Source organism: Cyprinus carpio, chromosome B6 (genome assembly GCF_018340385.1).
Source record: "Cyprinus carpio isolate SPL01 chromosome B6, ASM1834038v1, whole genome shotgun sequence".
Lineage (NCBI taxonomy): Eukaryota > Metazoa > Chordata > Actinopteri > Cypriniformes > Cyprinidae > Cyprinus > Cyprinus carpio.
In genome coordinates this window covers 28,974,086-28,990,296 of record NC_056602.1, presented here as the reverse complement: position 1 = coordinate 28,990,296, position 16,211 = coordinate 28,974,086, and the positions used below count along the sequence as shown (strand labels likewise).

General features: G+C 39.3%; 1 protein-coding gene across 1 annotated transcript; it reads left to right on the top strand.

The window, feature by feature from the left end:
- Positions 1-1,976: 1,976 nt before the first annotated feature.
- Positions 1,977-15,907, top strand: LOC109071050 (NFX1-type zinc finger-containing protein 1-like). Its single transcript, XM_042726670.1, is given in 17 exon segments — positions 1,977-2,118; positions 3,020-3,096; positions 3,189-3,260; positions 3,263-4,680; positions 5,307-5,593; positions 5,821-6,059; positions 6,261-6,383; positions 6,742-6,890; positions 7,679-7,826; positions 8,696-8,806; positions 9,446-9,720; positions 10,552-10,691; positions 10,870-11,170; positions 11,296-11,406; positions 12,309-12,404; positions 12,544-12,784; positions 12,787-15,907. Coding segments are annotated over 16 exon segments (5,988 nt in total). The 5' UTR covers positions 1,977-2,118; positions 3,020-3,029; the 3' UTR covers positions 14,997-15,907.
- Positions 15,908-16,211: the final 304 nt, after the last annotated feature.

The window sequence follows — 16,211 nt, the reverse complement described above, 5'->3', positions numbered from 1 at the left end:
TTTCTATGGCTACTTTTAAACTGTTAATGGGTTGATTTTCCCCGTGGGTTAAAGGTTTTAAATGTTGGTTAATTACATTTGACTAAAATCCTTTTATTGAAACATTTTGCATTCTGCCTATGATAAAACTGTGCTAGATGTTAAGTTTTGTGAAGGAGGAAGCTTTTTAGCTGTGTTTATGATCAATATGCATAACAGTGACTGTAAAATATGTATTTTAGGTATGGAAATTTAAAAAAACTTAAGCATATTCATATATCTTAAAACTTGTGGTTACATGAGCCTAAGCTCTTTTGAATAAAATCCATGCAAAAGTTTATATCAGATCATTTTATAATACAGTATAGGATGTACTGAATATTCTTCAGTTTTATGCAAAACAGAAATACAACAAATAGAATATCAGATATCTGTCATATGGCCAAAAATAAATGCAAAAAAAATCATTGCATGTATCTTACAAGATAACACGATGTAACCTCGCTCTCACTTGAAATGTGTTCCCACATTAAGTCCTTGAATTTGAGGGTATTGGACCCGGAAAGTCCTTGAAAGGTCCTTGAATTTGAAGTTGCTTAGAGATAATGCAGAGAGAAACTCTCCCTGTAACCATTAAAAAAAAAAAAAAAATGAAGCTCCACCAGTATTCTGCACAGTAATATAATAAAACAATAAAATCAGAGGTGATACTTTATTTTGAGGTGTCCTTGTTGCACTGTAATAATACATTGAAAGACTGAGTAATATTAATTTACTACATGGTTAGGGTTTCTTGCATTTAATTATGCATAATTTATTGTTATTATAATAGCAAGTACTGTACATGTAACAAGGATGTTGTAAAATAAAATGTTGCCAAATATTTTTATTTATTGCATGCTATTTACTTAATTATTTACTCTGTTAAAAATGGAGGTGACACTAAGTGCAGAGAGAATTCTGCTGAGCTACATACTTGTGTAAATATCACATGGAGCTTCTTTATTGTAGTAATTATTAAGATGTTTATGGTATATGGTAACAAAATATGGGTGAACATTATTCAAGTACTGCACACACACACACACCATCTGAACACTTTGGAAAACAAAAGGGAAACTGCTGGTGTTTTACCCTTTTTTAGGAGCAATCTGCATCATCTGTGTAGAATTATGTTGAAATTGCACTGGGTGTAATGTGAAGATATCAGTGTTTCTTTCTAAAGAGGACATCTGATTTGAAGCTTTATTTCTTATTAGGAAGTAAACATGAAGCTCCAGTCAGCTTCTTCTATTTAAAAACCTCCTTTTATTCAAGATTTTATCCTATATAACAACCATTCCATTCAACATTCAATCTTCAATCACAGCTAGTCCCTCCACAGTCAATCTTCAATCGCAGTAGGTCATGTTTGCATGGGTTTTGCACACTTCAAGACTATTATTTCCCTTATTTGCTTTGCCAGATGAGATGTAGTGTCGTTGAACAGCAGCACTTTACAGCTCTCGCCACCTCATCCACACTGTTGCCCAGGTTTTCATGTGTTTTGCATCGATCTCAATGCTTTGCATTCAAAACAACATTTCTTCAGGTAGGCTTCAGTTTTGTGAAATGGTCTCAAGGAGGTTATTTCATACAAACACCTTCCTAAAGATACTAGTGTCTTTAAAGATCTTAATAGATTGGTGTGTTTGCAAACTATTAATCAATGAATTCAACACTAAATTTAGGTTGCTGTTTACTTTGATGAAGTTCAGGTTATGCATACTTCATTTTGACAAACTATAGACTCATTTCTATAATGGTGAGAAAATCCTACTACTATAATAATAATAATTTTGATTTAAATCGATTCTGTTCCCAAGGACATGCACTATGTCAGTGTTCTCTTGAAACCCCGAATATTGGGATGCATCGCGCGTGACAACTTACCCCGGTCTCCACTATAGCGCATGTCTGTAAATCTCTCCACGGCAACCGAGTCTTGTTTTCCGTTCATCACTTTCGGTTCTGACTCATAGAAACCTCCTGACGGTCCGCGCCCACAGCCGCGAGAAACGAAACTAAACCGGCAGCTTTAGCTATTTAAAGCCAGCGAGGAGATCACAGACGCATTATTACTGAAGACACCATCACCAGGTGAGTGCTGAAGATCATTTTGAATAAGAATCGCTTTGTTTACACTATTATTTATATTTTATATCTGGTGTTATTTGCTGCTGGTGGTTTCAATCGTCTCAAATAGAAACAGTTGGTATATTTTTTTTAAATATGCAACACCAATAACATTCACATTAAAAAATATATATTGTAACAGTACAATAAAGCATTTGAAAATTTGTTTAATCGTATATGAATGTTATACATACATAGCCTATTTGGAAAAAATGATGTGATATAACCATGTGAATCTCTCCACATGCAGAAGTGATGTGATATAACCATGTGAATCCTACACACCACAATACACATGGAGAGAGAGAGAGAGCCATATACATACATGCATACATACATAGGCTATATATATATATATATATATATATATATATATATATACAATTTGTGTGTGTGTGTGTGCATATCATGTTCTCTAGTCTGTGTTGATTACGTTTAACGAGAAATGAAACTGAAATTTCACAGTGGAATATCAATAAGTCATTCAGTGTTTCCGGTCCCGATAGCAGCTCAGTTTGACTAAGCAGACTAATCGTATATGAATGTAGGTTTATTGACAATATTTACTTTTTTGAGATAAAGTAGGGATTTTGAAGTCGCAGGCTTTTTATGCAAGTTTGTTTGCATGTATGCAGTGTTTGAAGAAATGCACTTACTTACTGTTTTGCAAATGTTAAGGATGATTCAAGAAATTTACCAGGAAAAACTAATGTATGAATGTATGAAAATGTATGAAAGTCATTGCATTAGATCTAGGGTTTCAACCAGGTAGATGTTCACCTAGAGGGGTGTGAAGGTATAGCAGATATCTACAGAGAGGAATTATTATATGTGTGTTTACTGTATTGGTATAATCGCTCTGCAGATATATTAGGATGGTCAATCCAAGAGGAGGAGGACAGCACAGAGGAAGAGGAGGCTTCAGTGCCCCTCAAAGAAGAGGTATAGGTTTTACTTTACATTGCCTTATTTAACTTGGTCACTCAGTGTGCATTCTTATTGCTTATACACCCCTATATCTATTTTTTCAACAGATGGTTCTGTGCCTGGTCAAAGACAAGCAAGCAGGTCTCCCAGTCGAAGCAGAGGAAGCAGCAGAGGTGGCCGAGGGGAGGAGGAGGAGGAGGAAGATGAGGAAGAGGAGGAAGAGGAGGAGAAGGAAGAGAAGGAAGGGGTCGAGGTCACCAACAAGCCAGTGGAAGTACAAACAGCCAAAGGGAACGACGGCCAGATGAAAAAGTTCAAGGGGGAGGAGGAGATGGAAGGGGACGAGGACAGTGGAGAAGAGATAACCAGCACCATCATCAAGGAAAGCCAAGCGGGAGCAACACCCACCGCCCTGTGATAAGAGGAGGCCTAACTAATGCATCTTTACACTCTCGAGGGATTGGGAGACCTGTTCAAGGGCTCATGCATCAACATTATGTAAATTATTTACTTCCAGCTCCTTGCCGTCCTGAAAACACGGGTCACCAACAAGCCAGTGGAAGTATGACTGATGGAACAGTTGGTCCACAAGGTGAAGAACCTCAAAGAGGAAGAGAAGAAGGTCAGCGAGGTAGAGGGGGGAATGGAAGAGGAAGAGGACGAGGGAGAGATGGCACCCCTGAAGTACGCAAACTGGGGTATAAAACGCTTGAAGGCCTACTGGAGAAAGAACCATCTGAGGTGGCCATCACCCTTTCATCTAGCACTGGGCTCAAGAATCTGCTTGAAGACAATATGATGAGAACCGACCTGGTGCAGCTGGTTTGTCAAGTTCTCTGCAAGGCCTTCGAGTCTCGAAATGACCGCAAGATCGTGCTGCACTTGGCTGGCATCGTCAAGGACTCTCCGTTTTTCCAATACGGTCTGCCGTATCACGTGAATGGAATGATGTCGGATTGCACGCAAGCTCGAAGGGAGCAGTATCCCCAACATCTGAGCAACATCATCAGCCTTCTCTCTGAAGTTCTCAACATGTTTCCGCACAGCTCTATCCAGTCGGTTTCCATGTTGGTGGCTCTTTTGAAACCGACCGTTAACCAGTTGCGTGCTTCTGGCATGGATATTCTCGACAACACTGATGAAGACTTAGAGAAGGTGCAGGGTTTGGTGGACCATCTCCAAGAGAAATCAAGGGAAGGCACCTTGCGGTCAGATAACTACTCCTTCCTGGCAGCCGACGAGGATGCCCCGCCTGGGGAAGAAGACTTCAGGACGATGAGCATCTATCCAACCATTGAGGAGTTCCACCTAGACCAGAAGCCGTTTTTGAGACCCAACATAATGTCTCAGAGCTTCCCTAACGCTCGCATCTATCTAGACACACACTTCCGACTTCTGCGTGAAGATTTCGTGAGGCCGCTGAGAGATGGAGTCAGGGAGCTCCTAAGCGTCCAGCACCGTGAGACTATCGATGGAATACCAATGAAAAAGAGGCGTTTCGATGACATCAGAGTCTACCATGACACCCGATTGATTTTGCCTCTCTGCACATCAACGGGAATTGCCTACAAAGTGCAGTTTAACTCACGGCTTCTTGAGGTAATCACAGACTACAAGTAGTCTATGTACTCTTTAGCTTAGTTATCTTAGTTGTCTATGTACTCTCTAGCTTTATATGTGTTTAGATATGTTTAACATAATTGTAATGCATTTATATGTGTGTATGTGTATGTATGTATGTGTAAGGTATATGTATGGAGATCAACTGTTTTTCTATGTATGTGTGTTAATATATATATTGTTGTTATTTGTATTTTTTTGCTCAAAATAAACTTTAACCTACCATAACCTAAACTAGCTCCCAAACATGTCCTCCTACTAGGGATGCACAATTTGGAAAGATTTTGCCGATATGCCGATATTTTTCAACTCATTTTGGCCAGCAGCCTATGGCGATACCAATATATTTCCTTTTGTTCTGAATCAACACCCAAGTCTCCTCTGTGCAGGGATTATAAACAAATTATTTTAATTATATATTACACATTAATTAATAAATCTGTAAAATTATATGTGAGTTATTAGTCTTATCGGCAAGGTATATCGGCATTTTTTTTCCATATTGGGCCGATATTTGCGTTTTAAGCCATTATCGGCCGATTCTGATAATATTGTGCATCCCTGCCTCCTCCTATAAGTTTATTTCATTATATCTTCTCTTACAGTTTGTCCGGTGGGAAAATTCCAAACGTTTGCTTTACGGATCCCTTGTCTGTCTCTCCATGGACAACTTCGAAACCTTCCTGTTCGCCACCGTTACCGATCGGGATCCAAAGCTACTGAAGCAGGGACAGGTGAATCTCTGTTTTTCTTCTGACAGCAGGGCCAGGTTGGCCAGTGTTCAGCCCTCGGACTCCTTCCTGATGGTCGAGACTACGGCTTACTTTGAGGCCTACCGATATGTCCTAGAAGGTCTTAAGGAGCAAAACGAGAATGATGTTCCCTTTCAAAGGTATGCATAATTGAAGTAAATGTGAGTCTTGGCTGAATAACTATCTGAATAAAGTAAAGGATTCTGAATGGTTTTTAGAGTGTTTTGTGGTTGCTTGGTGATTCCAAGGTGGTATTAAGTCAAAAGTACTTGCTCCCAAGGCTTTGTATCATCAGTTCCAGGTCTGAACAATAATAATAGTCGTGCTTAACTTGGTAAACACCACACTGCACGTTTTTGTTGTTTAGGTACATAGTGGAGTGCAACACAGATGTAGATCCTCCAGCTTACCTTCTGGTGGAGGGAAGGTCATATGATCTGTCTAGCATCATGGCAGAAGGACAGGAGAAGATTCCACCCTTTAACCCCTTGACCCCACATGCCTGGCCTGATGAGGAAAAAATGGGTCTTGATGAAAGCCAACTTGAAGCACTTAAACTGGCCTTAACCAATGAGCTGGCCATCATACAGGGACCACCAGGAACAGGTGACTATTCTGTGACTAGAGGTTTCTGTGAACCAATGTAGTACTCTTGAGACCAAGTTGCAAATATGCACAAAAAATTTAATAGTTACAACATAATAGATGCAACCTGTTTCTGGAGCACAAAGACGTCTGGTTTTGTTCTGCAAGATTGTTCTTTTTCTAAACTAAATTTGAAGATCCTGTTTGTTTTCCTCTTTGCAGGGAAGACGTATGTAGGCTTGAAGATTGCTCGGGCTTTGCTAGAGAACCATGAGGCCTGGTCAAATGGTTGCCCTATGCTGGTGGTCTGCTATACCAATCATGCTCTTGACCAGTTTCTGGAAGGTACGGTGCTAATATCTATATCTGTGTGGTATTTATAAAACCTTGTTGCTTTTTAATAAAAGCAGGGAGAAACATGGGTTGGTCACAAATGAGATCTCTCAGTTCTTTCTAACAGCCAACGATAAGATAAAATGCAAGGCAAATAGAGATGCCTCTTACTTCCGAGTTTTTGCTTGTGATAAAAATTAACCAGTAACTTCACACGTCATGTGTCTCAGAAGATTTTTTTTTTTTAAGCATTTAAGGGACTTTGAACTTTATGGCTTCTCCAGAGAGTTCATTCCAGTCCAGTAAAAAATAACTCTACAGCTTCATGTATGAAATAATGAGATACTGTATGTCATAACTTTTGTCACAGGCATCCATCGATTTTTGAAAGAGGGCATTGTAAGAGTTGGAGGACGAAGTAACAGTGAAACTCTAAAGCCTTTTGGTCTGAGGGAGCTGACCAGGGCATCAAACTTCCGCAAAAATTTGCCACAGCACCTGAGGAGAGCCCATCATGATGTGAGCCCTCTATTATCAACATAACTCAGATTTCATTATTTTATTTTATTTTATTTTATTTTATTTTATTTTATTTTATTTTATTTATTTTTTATTTTTTATTATTATTATTTTAGTTTAGTTTATACTAATCCATTATTTCTCAGGACTGTCGATAGAATAAAAATAGTTTTGTAACCAGTGTTATTTTAGTGTTATTGATATACTGTTATAGTTTTTTTTATTAATATTTTATACTAGTTATTTTTGTATTTGTATTTTTGTTTTAAGTTTAATTTTATTTGGAGTTTAAGTAAATTTGTGTTTTGTCATTTTGATTATTTTCTTATTTATTTTAAAATGTAAGTTATTTTAGTACTTTGTTTAAACTAAACGAAAATGAGAAATGTTGCCTTAGCACATAGCTGAAATAAAATAAGTAAGTGTCTTTATATTTTATATTAATTCGTTTAACAGTTGCTTTATTTCAAGTGATGGAATTTTATTATTATTATTAATTATTTTAGTTTTAGTTAGCCATAATAACCCTGCTGTAAACAAGTTTAAATATTTTTTTTTTATTATTTAAAACCTGTTTATTTTTGAAACGGTTCCTAAAAAAACCTTTGATATCTAATTAATGTAATGTTTAATATAATAATTAAATGCAACGTGTGATTGTGCTATCAGCCGTGCATGTTTTTATTAGTAAATCATTCTTGTAAAAATGTCAGAAGACAAATCCAGAAGTTGTCTGAGAATAATTATGTGTCAGTTATGTTCTAATGGGTTGTGCTGTATGTCCACAGATCTACACACAGATGGAGGCTGCGCAGGAGCTCTTAAAGAGACAGTCTGTTCAGCTGGAGTGCAGCTTGCGTGGCGTCCTTAAAGAAGACTTCCTGGAGAAATACATCTCTTCTCAGCACTGGGACAGTCTGTGTCTACAGCCAGTGAGTGCCACACACACACACACACACACACACACACACACACACACACACACACACACACACACACACACACACACACACACACACACAAAGGCTCTGAAACGCTTTGCCACAGCTGTCAGACATGCCATCCATAAATAGTGAATACAGATCACGATGAAGCTATATTTTTCATTATAATATTTTACCCTGAACATCTGAGCTAAACTACGGCACAAGCTAGTATGAATTTTGATTTGATTTAAAGATTCCTTTAAATCCACCAACTGCACCAAGTTTCATATTTTTGCTCAGTGTGGGCTTCTGAATAAAACAGCTGTTTTTTTTCCTCCATATTCACACTATATCATACTACAAGTGACCCTGGACCACAAAACCAGTCATAAAGGTCAATTTTTTAAAATTGAGATTTATACATCATCTGAGGGAGCAAAAAAATCTAAATAGTGAGTTAAATCACCTTTGAAGTTGTCCAAATGAAGCTTTTAGCAATGCATATTACTAATCAAAAATGAAGTTTTGATATATTTATGGTAGGAAATTTACAAAGTATCTTCATGGAACATGATCTTTACTTAATATCCTAATGATTTTTGGCATAAAAGAAAAACTGATAATTTTGACCCATACAATGTATTTTTGGCTATTGCTACAAATATACGTGTGATACTTATGACTGCTTTTGTGCTCCAGGGTTGCAATATGAACAATAAAAGCCTGTAACAAATATGATACACAAACCAAAAGTATTTTTAATTTTTTTTGTCTAAACATTTTTACAAACTGTTCTATAAACTTCTGTTTTTCAGACTTGAAATATGTACATATGATTTTACTCAAAAATTTGCACAGTGTTCTTTCCTTCTGTGTTAGGTGTTGGATGGTTTGAGAGTGTGGGGAAAAAGAAGCCTTCAATGATAGCGGAGTGGCTCGGCATCGGATTCTCTGGTTTTTTGCAGGGGCCACAACAAACAGGTGGAGCGGGTGAGAGACTAATAGACTAACAACATTCATTTTTATGCTCTATATGTGGTAAAATAAACTGGGGATTGAAAAACACTCCACAACATCATTAAAGTTCGGTTCTTTCAGTGCATGCTCATTAAAGAAAGGAATGGCTGTTTTATGGGCTTTCCTTCATTCTTTAAAGCACAGTGATTTTCTCTCACCACTGAGATGCAGTATTTATTATTCAATGCAACAACTGCCAAACTATTTATAAGACAAAGCATTGGCATAAATACAGTTTCAGTGATATATTTTTTTTCTGCATCTCATCTGGGCCTCCTGCTGGTTGAGGCCTAGTCTATCTGTGTCTCCACTTGTGATCAGTTTTCATGACCAAGCACATCATTAAAATAAACCATTTTATTCCTGCATGTTGATAGAGCACCACAAAAAAACAAAAAAAAAAACAAATTGCATGTGCTTCACATCTGTGTCACGATATGCTGATTTTAAGCAAACTAGACATTTTCTTAAGTTTTGTGCAAGCTGAGAAGGTGGTTTTTCAATGTTGTTTGAAATCAGGAAATATAAAGGCTTACATTGCAAATTTGGTCTGGACAATGAACGCATGCTAGAAGAATAAATGGCAAATTCAGCATTGCAATCCTTTCTCAGAGGCGGCAGATGAAGACGGGGCACAGCTGGAGGATGAGGAACTGATTGAGATCGATGAAGAGGCGGATCTGATCCAGGCCGAGAGGATAGTGGTGGATGCGGAGCACGGGGATAAAGACTGGAATAAGCTGAGACGAGAAGAGAAAAACATCGCTGACGTGGCTGAGTTAATGCTGGCTATGAACCTGAATGATGCTGAACCACAAGAACCAGCCCAGAATCAGACTCAGGTCCAGAGTCAGGCTCAGAGTCAGACTGAAGAAGAGGAATGGCAGGTATGAGAATTCATGCATTATTTAATCGTTTATATTGGATTGAAAACAGTTTATAAATATTTATAAAAAAATGTAGGCGGAAACACACACACACACACACACACACACACACACACACACACACACACACACACACACACACACACACACACACACACACACACACACACACACACACACACACACACATATATAAACAAACAGTTATGACAATCATTTTACATTTAATTAATTATTACATTTATATTATTTAGAACTATTAATATTAAGTAAACTTTTTAGGAGCTGATATTAATTGAGATGACATGCATTTGTAACAGTGCAGGACTGTTTAAAACAAACTGAAGATGGTAAACGCCAATTAAGCATTTTTTAAAATTATTTTAATTGATTTAAAAATGAATGTTATAATTATTCTTTTGATGTAGGTCTCAGACTTTTGTTTATTTAAATTTTCAATCTAAAAAATATAACATTGTATTTATATTTAAAATGTAAAAAATTAACTTTTTAAGTTCTTAAAGGAATATCACTCAGCATCATGTTGTTCTGAACACTTTTCTTTCTAATGTGTAACGTAAAAGATGTTCAGCGTAAACTTCATGCTGCTTTTTTGCATGCAATGAAAATTAATGGCTTCCTAAGGTTGTCAAACTCAAAATGCAAAAAAAAAGCATCATACAAGCCAGGGTTATGCAAGAATTCAAATAACCTGTTTTACTTGGAAATATGTTACACTGTCATTTCATGCTGATTGTAAGGCATTGCTGTGCACCATGTGTGTGTTGTTGTGATGAGCTCAGTGCTACTGTTCTGCTGATGTGTGCTCAGATGCAAGGCCACCAGAAGAAAAAAATGAAGCAAATGGCTAAAAAAGAGCTGAGGAAGACTTCAGCCATGAGTGAGGAAGAAGAAAGACAAATCAGCAATGTGTGGATCCTCAGTCTGAAAGACAGATGGAGACTGTATCGGTAAGACACACACACACACACACACGCGCACGCACACGTACACATTCCCTGCACTAGATGGCAGCATTTACCTACAAACTTCTTTATGTCACTCCAATGAACTAACAAGATTCAAAATGCACAATATAAACCAGCCAGATTAGATTCATGTTATAAACATCTTAGTTTTCTCCTTCAGTCTTTGGGTTTTGCGCTACCGGAGTGATCTTCGCACTAAGGCCCTCGCCTCTGAGCAGGACTATCAGGATGCAGCGGAGAGGCTCAATGAAATCCGCCGTCGTGAGGATCTGTGTGTGCTGCAACAGGCTCGGGTCGTCGGTATGACCACCACAGGAGCGGCTAAATACAGACAGGCTCTGCAGGAGCTACAGCCCAGACTGGTGATCGTGGAGGAGGCGGCGGAGGTGTTGGAGGCGCACACCATCACCACCCTCAGCAAAGCCTGCCAGCACCTCATACTGATCGGAGATCACCAACAGGTAGAAAGCACTTCAATTATTTTAAATATTTAAATATTTATGAAATAAATATTTAGTATACTGTGTAAACAACCACGATGAATCCATGTGTTAACGCATGTCTTTATGCATTTTAATCTGCACAGTTGAGGCCTAGTGCAACAGTGTATGACCTTGCGAAGAATTTCAATCTGGAAGTGTCTATGTTTGAGAGGCTTGTCAGAGTCAACTTTCCATTTGTGCGCCTTAACTACCAGGTTAGTTTCTGTAATATCGCATCAGCCATTTAAGGGTAGCATTTTATTTTACAGTCCTGTTCCTGTTATTTTACATTTTATGTACTTGTTATAGTAATTAAAATAACTGGGTAATAACTAGGAATTAACCCTGAACTAGGCACTAACCCTGAACCTAACCCACAACCTAATAAAAATTTCCTGATTGTTTACTCAAACCCATGTCATCCAAGATGTAAATGTCTTTCTTTCTCCTGTCAAATGGAAATTAGGGTTTTTGAGGAATGGAATTTTTTCTGGAATTTTCTCCTTATAGTGGACTTCAATGGGGATCAATGGGTTGAAGGCCCAAATTGCAGTTTCAAATTGCAGAGGAATTAGGGTCTTATCTAGCAAAATCTCATTTCCTAAAAAATAAAAAAATATTTTTTTAACCAAAAAGTCTAATTCCTCGGCTGGGATTGTGTAGAGCCCTTTGATGCTGCACTGAAACTGCAGTTTGGACAAATCCAGCAAAAAACAGGAATGTTTTCCACAAAAACCTAAATTGCTTTTCAACTGAAGAAAGAAAAACATAAACATCTTTGATGACATAGGAGTGAGAAAATGATCAGGAAATGTTTTATTCTGGAAGAATCCTTCAACCCACCTTATACGACCAGTTCTTGGGCAATTACACTATAAGTACACGTACTGTAAAATAAAGCGTAACCTCTAACCGTAACCCATGTAGTTACCTTATATTGTCAGTATTTTCTTAGGCAAGAACACTGTAAGTATAGGTAAGAGCCCATATTAAAAAATAAAGTGCAACCCATTTGGTTTCATATTTATTGATGTCAGTCCTTTTTCTAGTGAATCGTGTGCTAAAGCAACATAAACAACAATTCTGTTCTGTTTATTTCTTTTGCAATGCATTCTAGCATCGCATGAGGCCAAGCATTGCTCGCCTGTTGACTCCTCATATCTATGAAACTCTGGAAAACCACCCTTCTGTGCTTGAGTATGACAATGTTAAGGTAAGTCATTTAAGCAAATACAATTGCACAACCTTTTATTATAATATTACATCAGCCCAGGAAGATACTTATCACAGTTTGCTAAAAATGAAAATGATGTACTATTATATACCTGACACCTGCATCTTATGGTCTACAGGGGCTTTTGACAAATCTCTTTTTTGTGGATCATGATCACTTTGAGGAAGAGATTAAGGATGGACGGAGCCACCAGAACCCTCACGAGGCTCAGTTTGTGGTCGCGCTTTGCCGCTACTTGCTGCTCCAGGGCTACAATGCCTCCCAGATCACCATTCTGACGACCTACACCGGACAGCTTCACTGTCTGCGTAAGCTAATGCCTTCTCAGAAGTTCGCTGGAGTTAAAGTCCATGTCGTTGACAATATCAAGGGGAGGAGAACGACATTATCATATTGTCTCTGGTGCGCAGCAATCGACAAGGGAGAGTCGGCTTCCTGAACATATCAAACCGTGTATGCGTTGCCCTTTCTCGTGCTAAGATGGGTCTCTATTGTATTGGAAATATGGAGATGCTCAGTTCCGTTAAGCTGTGGAGCAACATCCTTCACACTCTGAGAGAGCAAGGACAAGTGGGTCGTGCTTTGACGCTGAGTTGTCAGAACCATCCGGCTAATCAGATCCTTGCATCCTGCAGTAATGACTTCAAAGGTGCTCCTGAAGGTGGTTGCAATCAGCCCTGCGATTATCGCCTGGATTGTGGCCATGTCTGTACCCGTATGTGCCACCCATACGATGCTGAGCACAAGAAATACAAGTGCACCAAGGACTGCCCTAAGGTGCTTTGTGAGCTGGGCCACAGATGTACACGTCGCTGTCACCAAGAATGCGGTAAATGCCAGGTACGCGTAGACAAGATAATTCCGTCATGCAAGCACAATCAGAAGGTGCCTTGCCACCAAGACCCTGAAACATTTGTCTGTCAAGAGCCTTGCCAAAAGACCCTCCCATGCGGCCATCCCTGCAAGGCAACTTGTGGAGATTCCTGCACCACTCAATGCATGGTAAAAGTTGAAATGCAGCTGAAATGTGGACATATGCAGGAAGAACCATGCTACATTTCCAGAGACCACAAAAGAGAGCCAAACTGTAGATCTAAATGTGGCACCACCTTGAAATGTGGGCATCCTTGCCCGGGAACTTGCTATGGATGCTGTCAAGGTCGCCTGCACAAAGCATGCACCCACAAATGCCCAGAAACCCTAGTGTGTTCTCATCGGTGTCGGGAGCCTTGTGTAAGAGATTGTCCACCATGTTCAGTTCGCTGCGAGAACCGTTGCGTCCACAGCGCCTGCATGAAGACTTGCGGTCAGCCTTGCGCCCCTTGCAACGAGCCCTGCGAATGGCAGTGCCCTCACCACAGCTGTACCAAGCTGTGTCACGAACCATGCGACCGTCCGCCTTGTTCTGTTCCCTGTAACAACACCTTGCCCTGCGGACACCGCTGCATAGGTCTGTGCGGAGACCCTTGTCCCAATAAGTGTCGCATTTGCCATAAAGATGAGGTCACAGAGATCTTCTTCGGCAATGAAGACGACCCGGATGCTTGTTTCATTCAGCTTGAAGATTGCAAGCACCTGTTCGAAGCTACAGGAATGGATCAATACATGAATCTTGACGAAGACCAAGGTGCTGAACTGGATCAAAGGGCGATCCGACTCAAGGATTGTCCAAGGTGTCGCACTCCCATCCGTAGAAACCTTCGGTATGGCACTCACATCAACCGCAGCCTGGCAGCCATCGAGATGGTCAAGGAGAAGATCAATGGTCCACCGGATGTGATCAAGCAAAAGCAGGAAGTCCTTAGCTTGCAACTGCGTAAGAAGGAGAATTTGAAGAAGCATCTTCCCGACAAGTTTGCCTTCCTTAAAGAGAAGCTCAAAACAAAGGACCTTTCACTCCAACAACTTTGGCATCTCGAGAACTTGATGACCTACCTGGAGAGTGTTGGGAAACTGAAAGCAATGCAAGAAAAACACATGTCTCTCCTTCTGGACAAAATTTGGCCGTTCTCTAGCAAAGTTGAAGAAGTCTTTAGATTCCTCTTGCATCCGACTCAGAGGTTTTCAGACCAGCAGATTGCAGATCTCGAACGTGAATTAAAGAGACTCTCCTACCTGGCTGAGCTCAACGTGCGCTGTGGCATGTCACTGATCAGAAGTCAGGTTTATAGCACAGAGATCCAGCAACTAAGAGAGATCCTGGAGGACACGTTGCCTTTCTCGGAGGGTCTAGAACGTACAGTCAAGCGGATGTTTACGGATCTGGACACCAAACTGCCACGCAGCGGCCTGGGCATCACTGATGAAGAGAGGGAGTTAATACTCAAAGCCATCGGTTTGAATAAAGGCCATTGGTACAAATGTCCCAATGGGCACGTGTATGCAATCGGTGAATGTGGGGGTGCGATGGAACAAAGCAAATGCCCTGAATGTGACGCTGCTATTGGAGGCACTAATCACAATCTCATTCAAGGAAATGCTGTGGCGACTGAGATGGATGGCGCAGAGCATGCTGCCTGGTCAGATGCTGCCAACTTGGCAAACTTCGACCTGCAAAACTTTGAAGAATGAAATTCTTAGGTACTGTTGTCTTCTGTCTGCTGATAGGGTTTTAATCTGGTTAACACAAATCATGAAATGCTGTTTATAATCTAAGGCGGTATAGTTGCACCTTTAGCAGAGCAAGTTGTAATTTAACAGTAAGCAAGAGCTTTCGAAATGAACTTTTTCTCCACACTTGTCACTATGGCCGTAGCCAGGGTTTGAAAATAACCCCACATACAACTCATTATATACACTTAACACTTTAAAAGAGACGGATATGTAGATGTTTGTGAAAGATGTTTTCTCTATTTTGAAGGAATGTTGTACATTTGTTGTTTTACTGCATGCAACTAGTCAATCTCTTGATGAAATGTTTCTCTCACTTGGATTTTTGATTCTCATTTTTTCCAATTTTAGCTTCCTAGCAAATTTTCCATTAACAGAAAATATAGAAGAAGATGCAGATTATTTCTTGATTTGCACATGTCAGATTAAAAATGTGACACGAGAGTCCAAGTGGTTGCTACTGCCTGCTAAATGACCAATAACTGCATCTTGTTTACTCCTCAAAGCCTATTTTTACTCACATTTCATGCTTGGTGTGTGGAACCTAGTTAGCAATATTATGCTCCACACATTTCAGTTTCTTTAGCTTTTAAAAACATTCTGGAATTATAACAACAATGATAAAATAAACACTTTGTGGTTGTTTTTTTATAACATATATATTATCGAAATCAGTCTCATAAAATAGCTATATAGTTGTGGTCCTGAATGCTGGATCCTGATTGGTCAATATGGCTAATGTACTTAAATGTGCTTGATCCAGATGCGCTAACATACAGAATGAAATCACCAACGATAAGTAGCCTACATGTTATAAACTCTGTATGTTCACAGAAAATATAGCACTTAATAAAATCATGTTTTAATGAAAATGTGTGTCATTAATGATTTAAGATGTTAACTTTCATAAAAGCAACTTGGACTTTTTAGCTAATGCTTTTGTTTTGAGTGTATACTAAAGCTCGTCTTTGGCTTGATTTCACTAGGTGGCAGCAGTGTAACGTCAACAACTCTCAGCAACAAAGTCAGTATACGTGTGCTTTCCATAACCCAAGCTGAGCTTTCTCTCATGTACGGTCAGACTCTGACCTGCATCAGGAAACACACTGGTCTCTGTCAACTTCAGCAGGTTTATTCTCTGGTGATATCTGCCTAATGATAAAGCATTACCTGAGC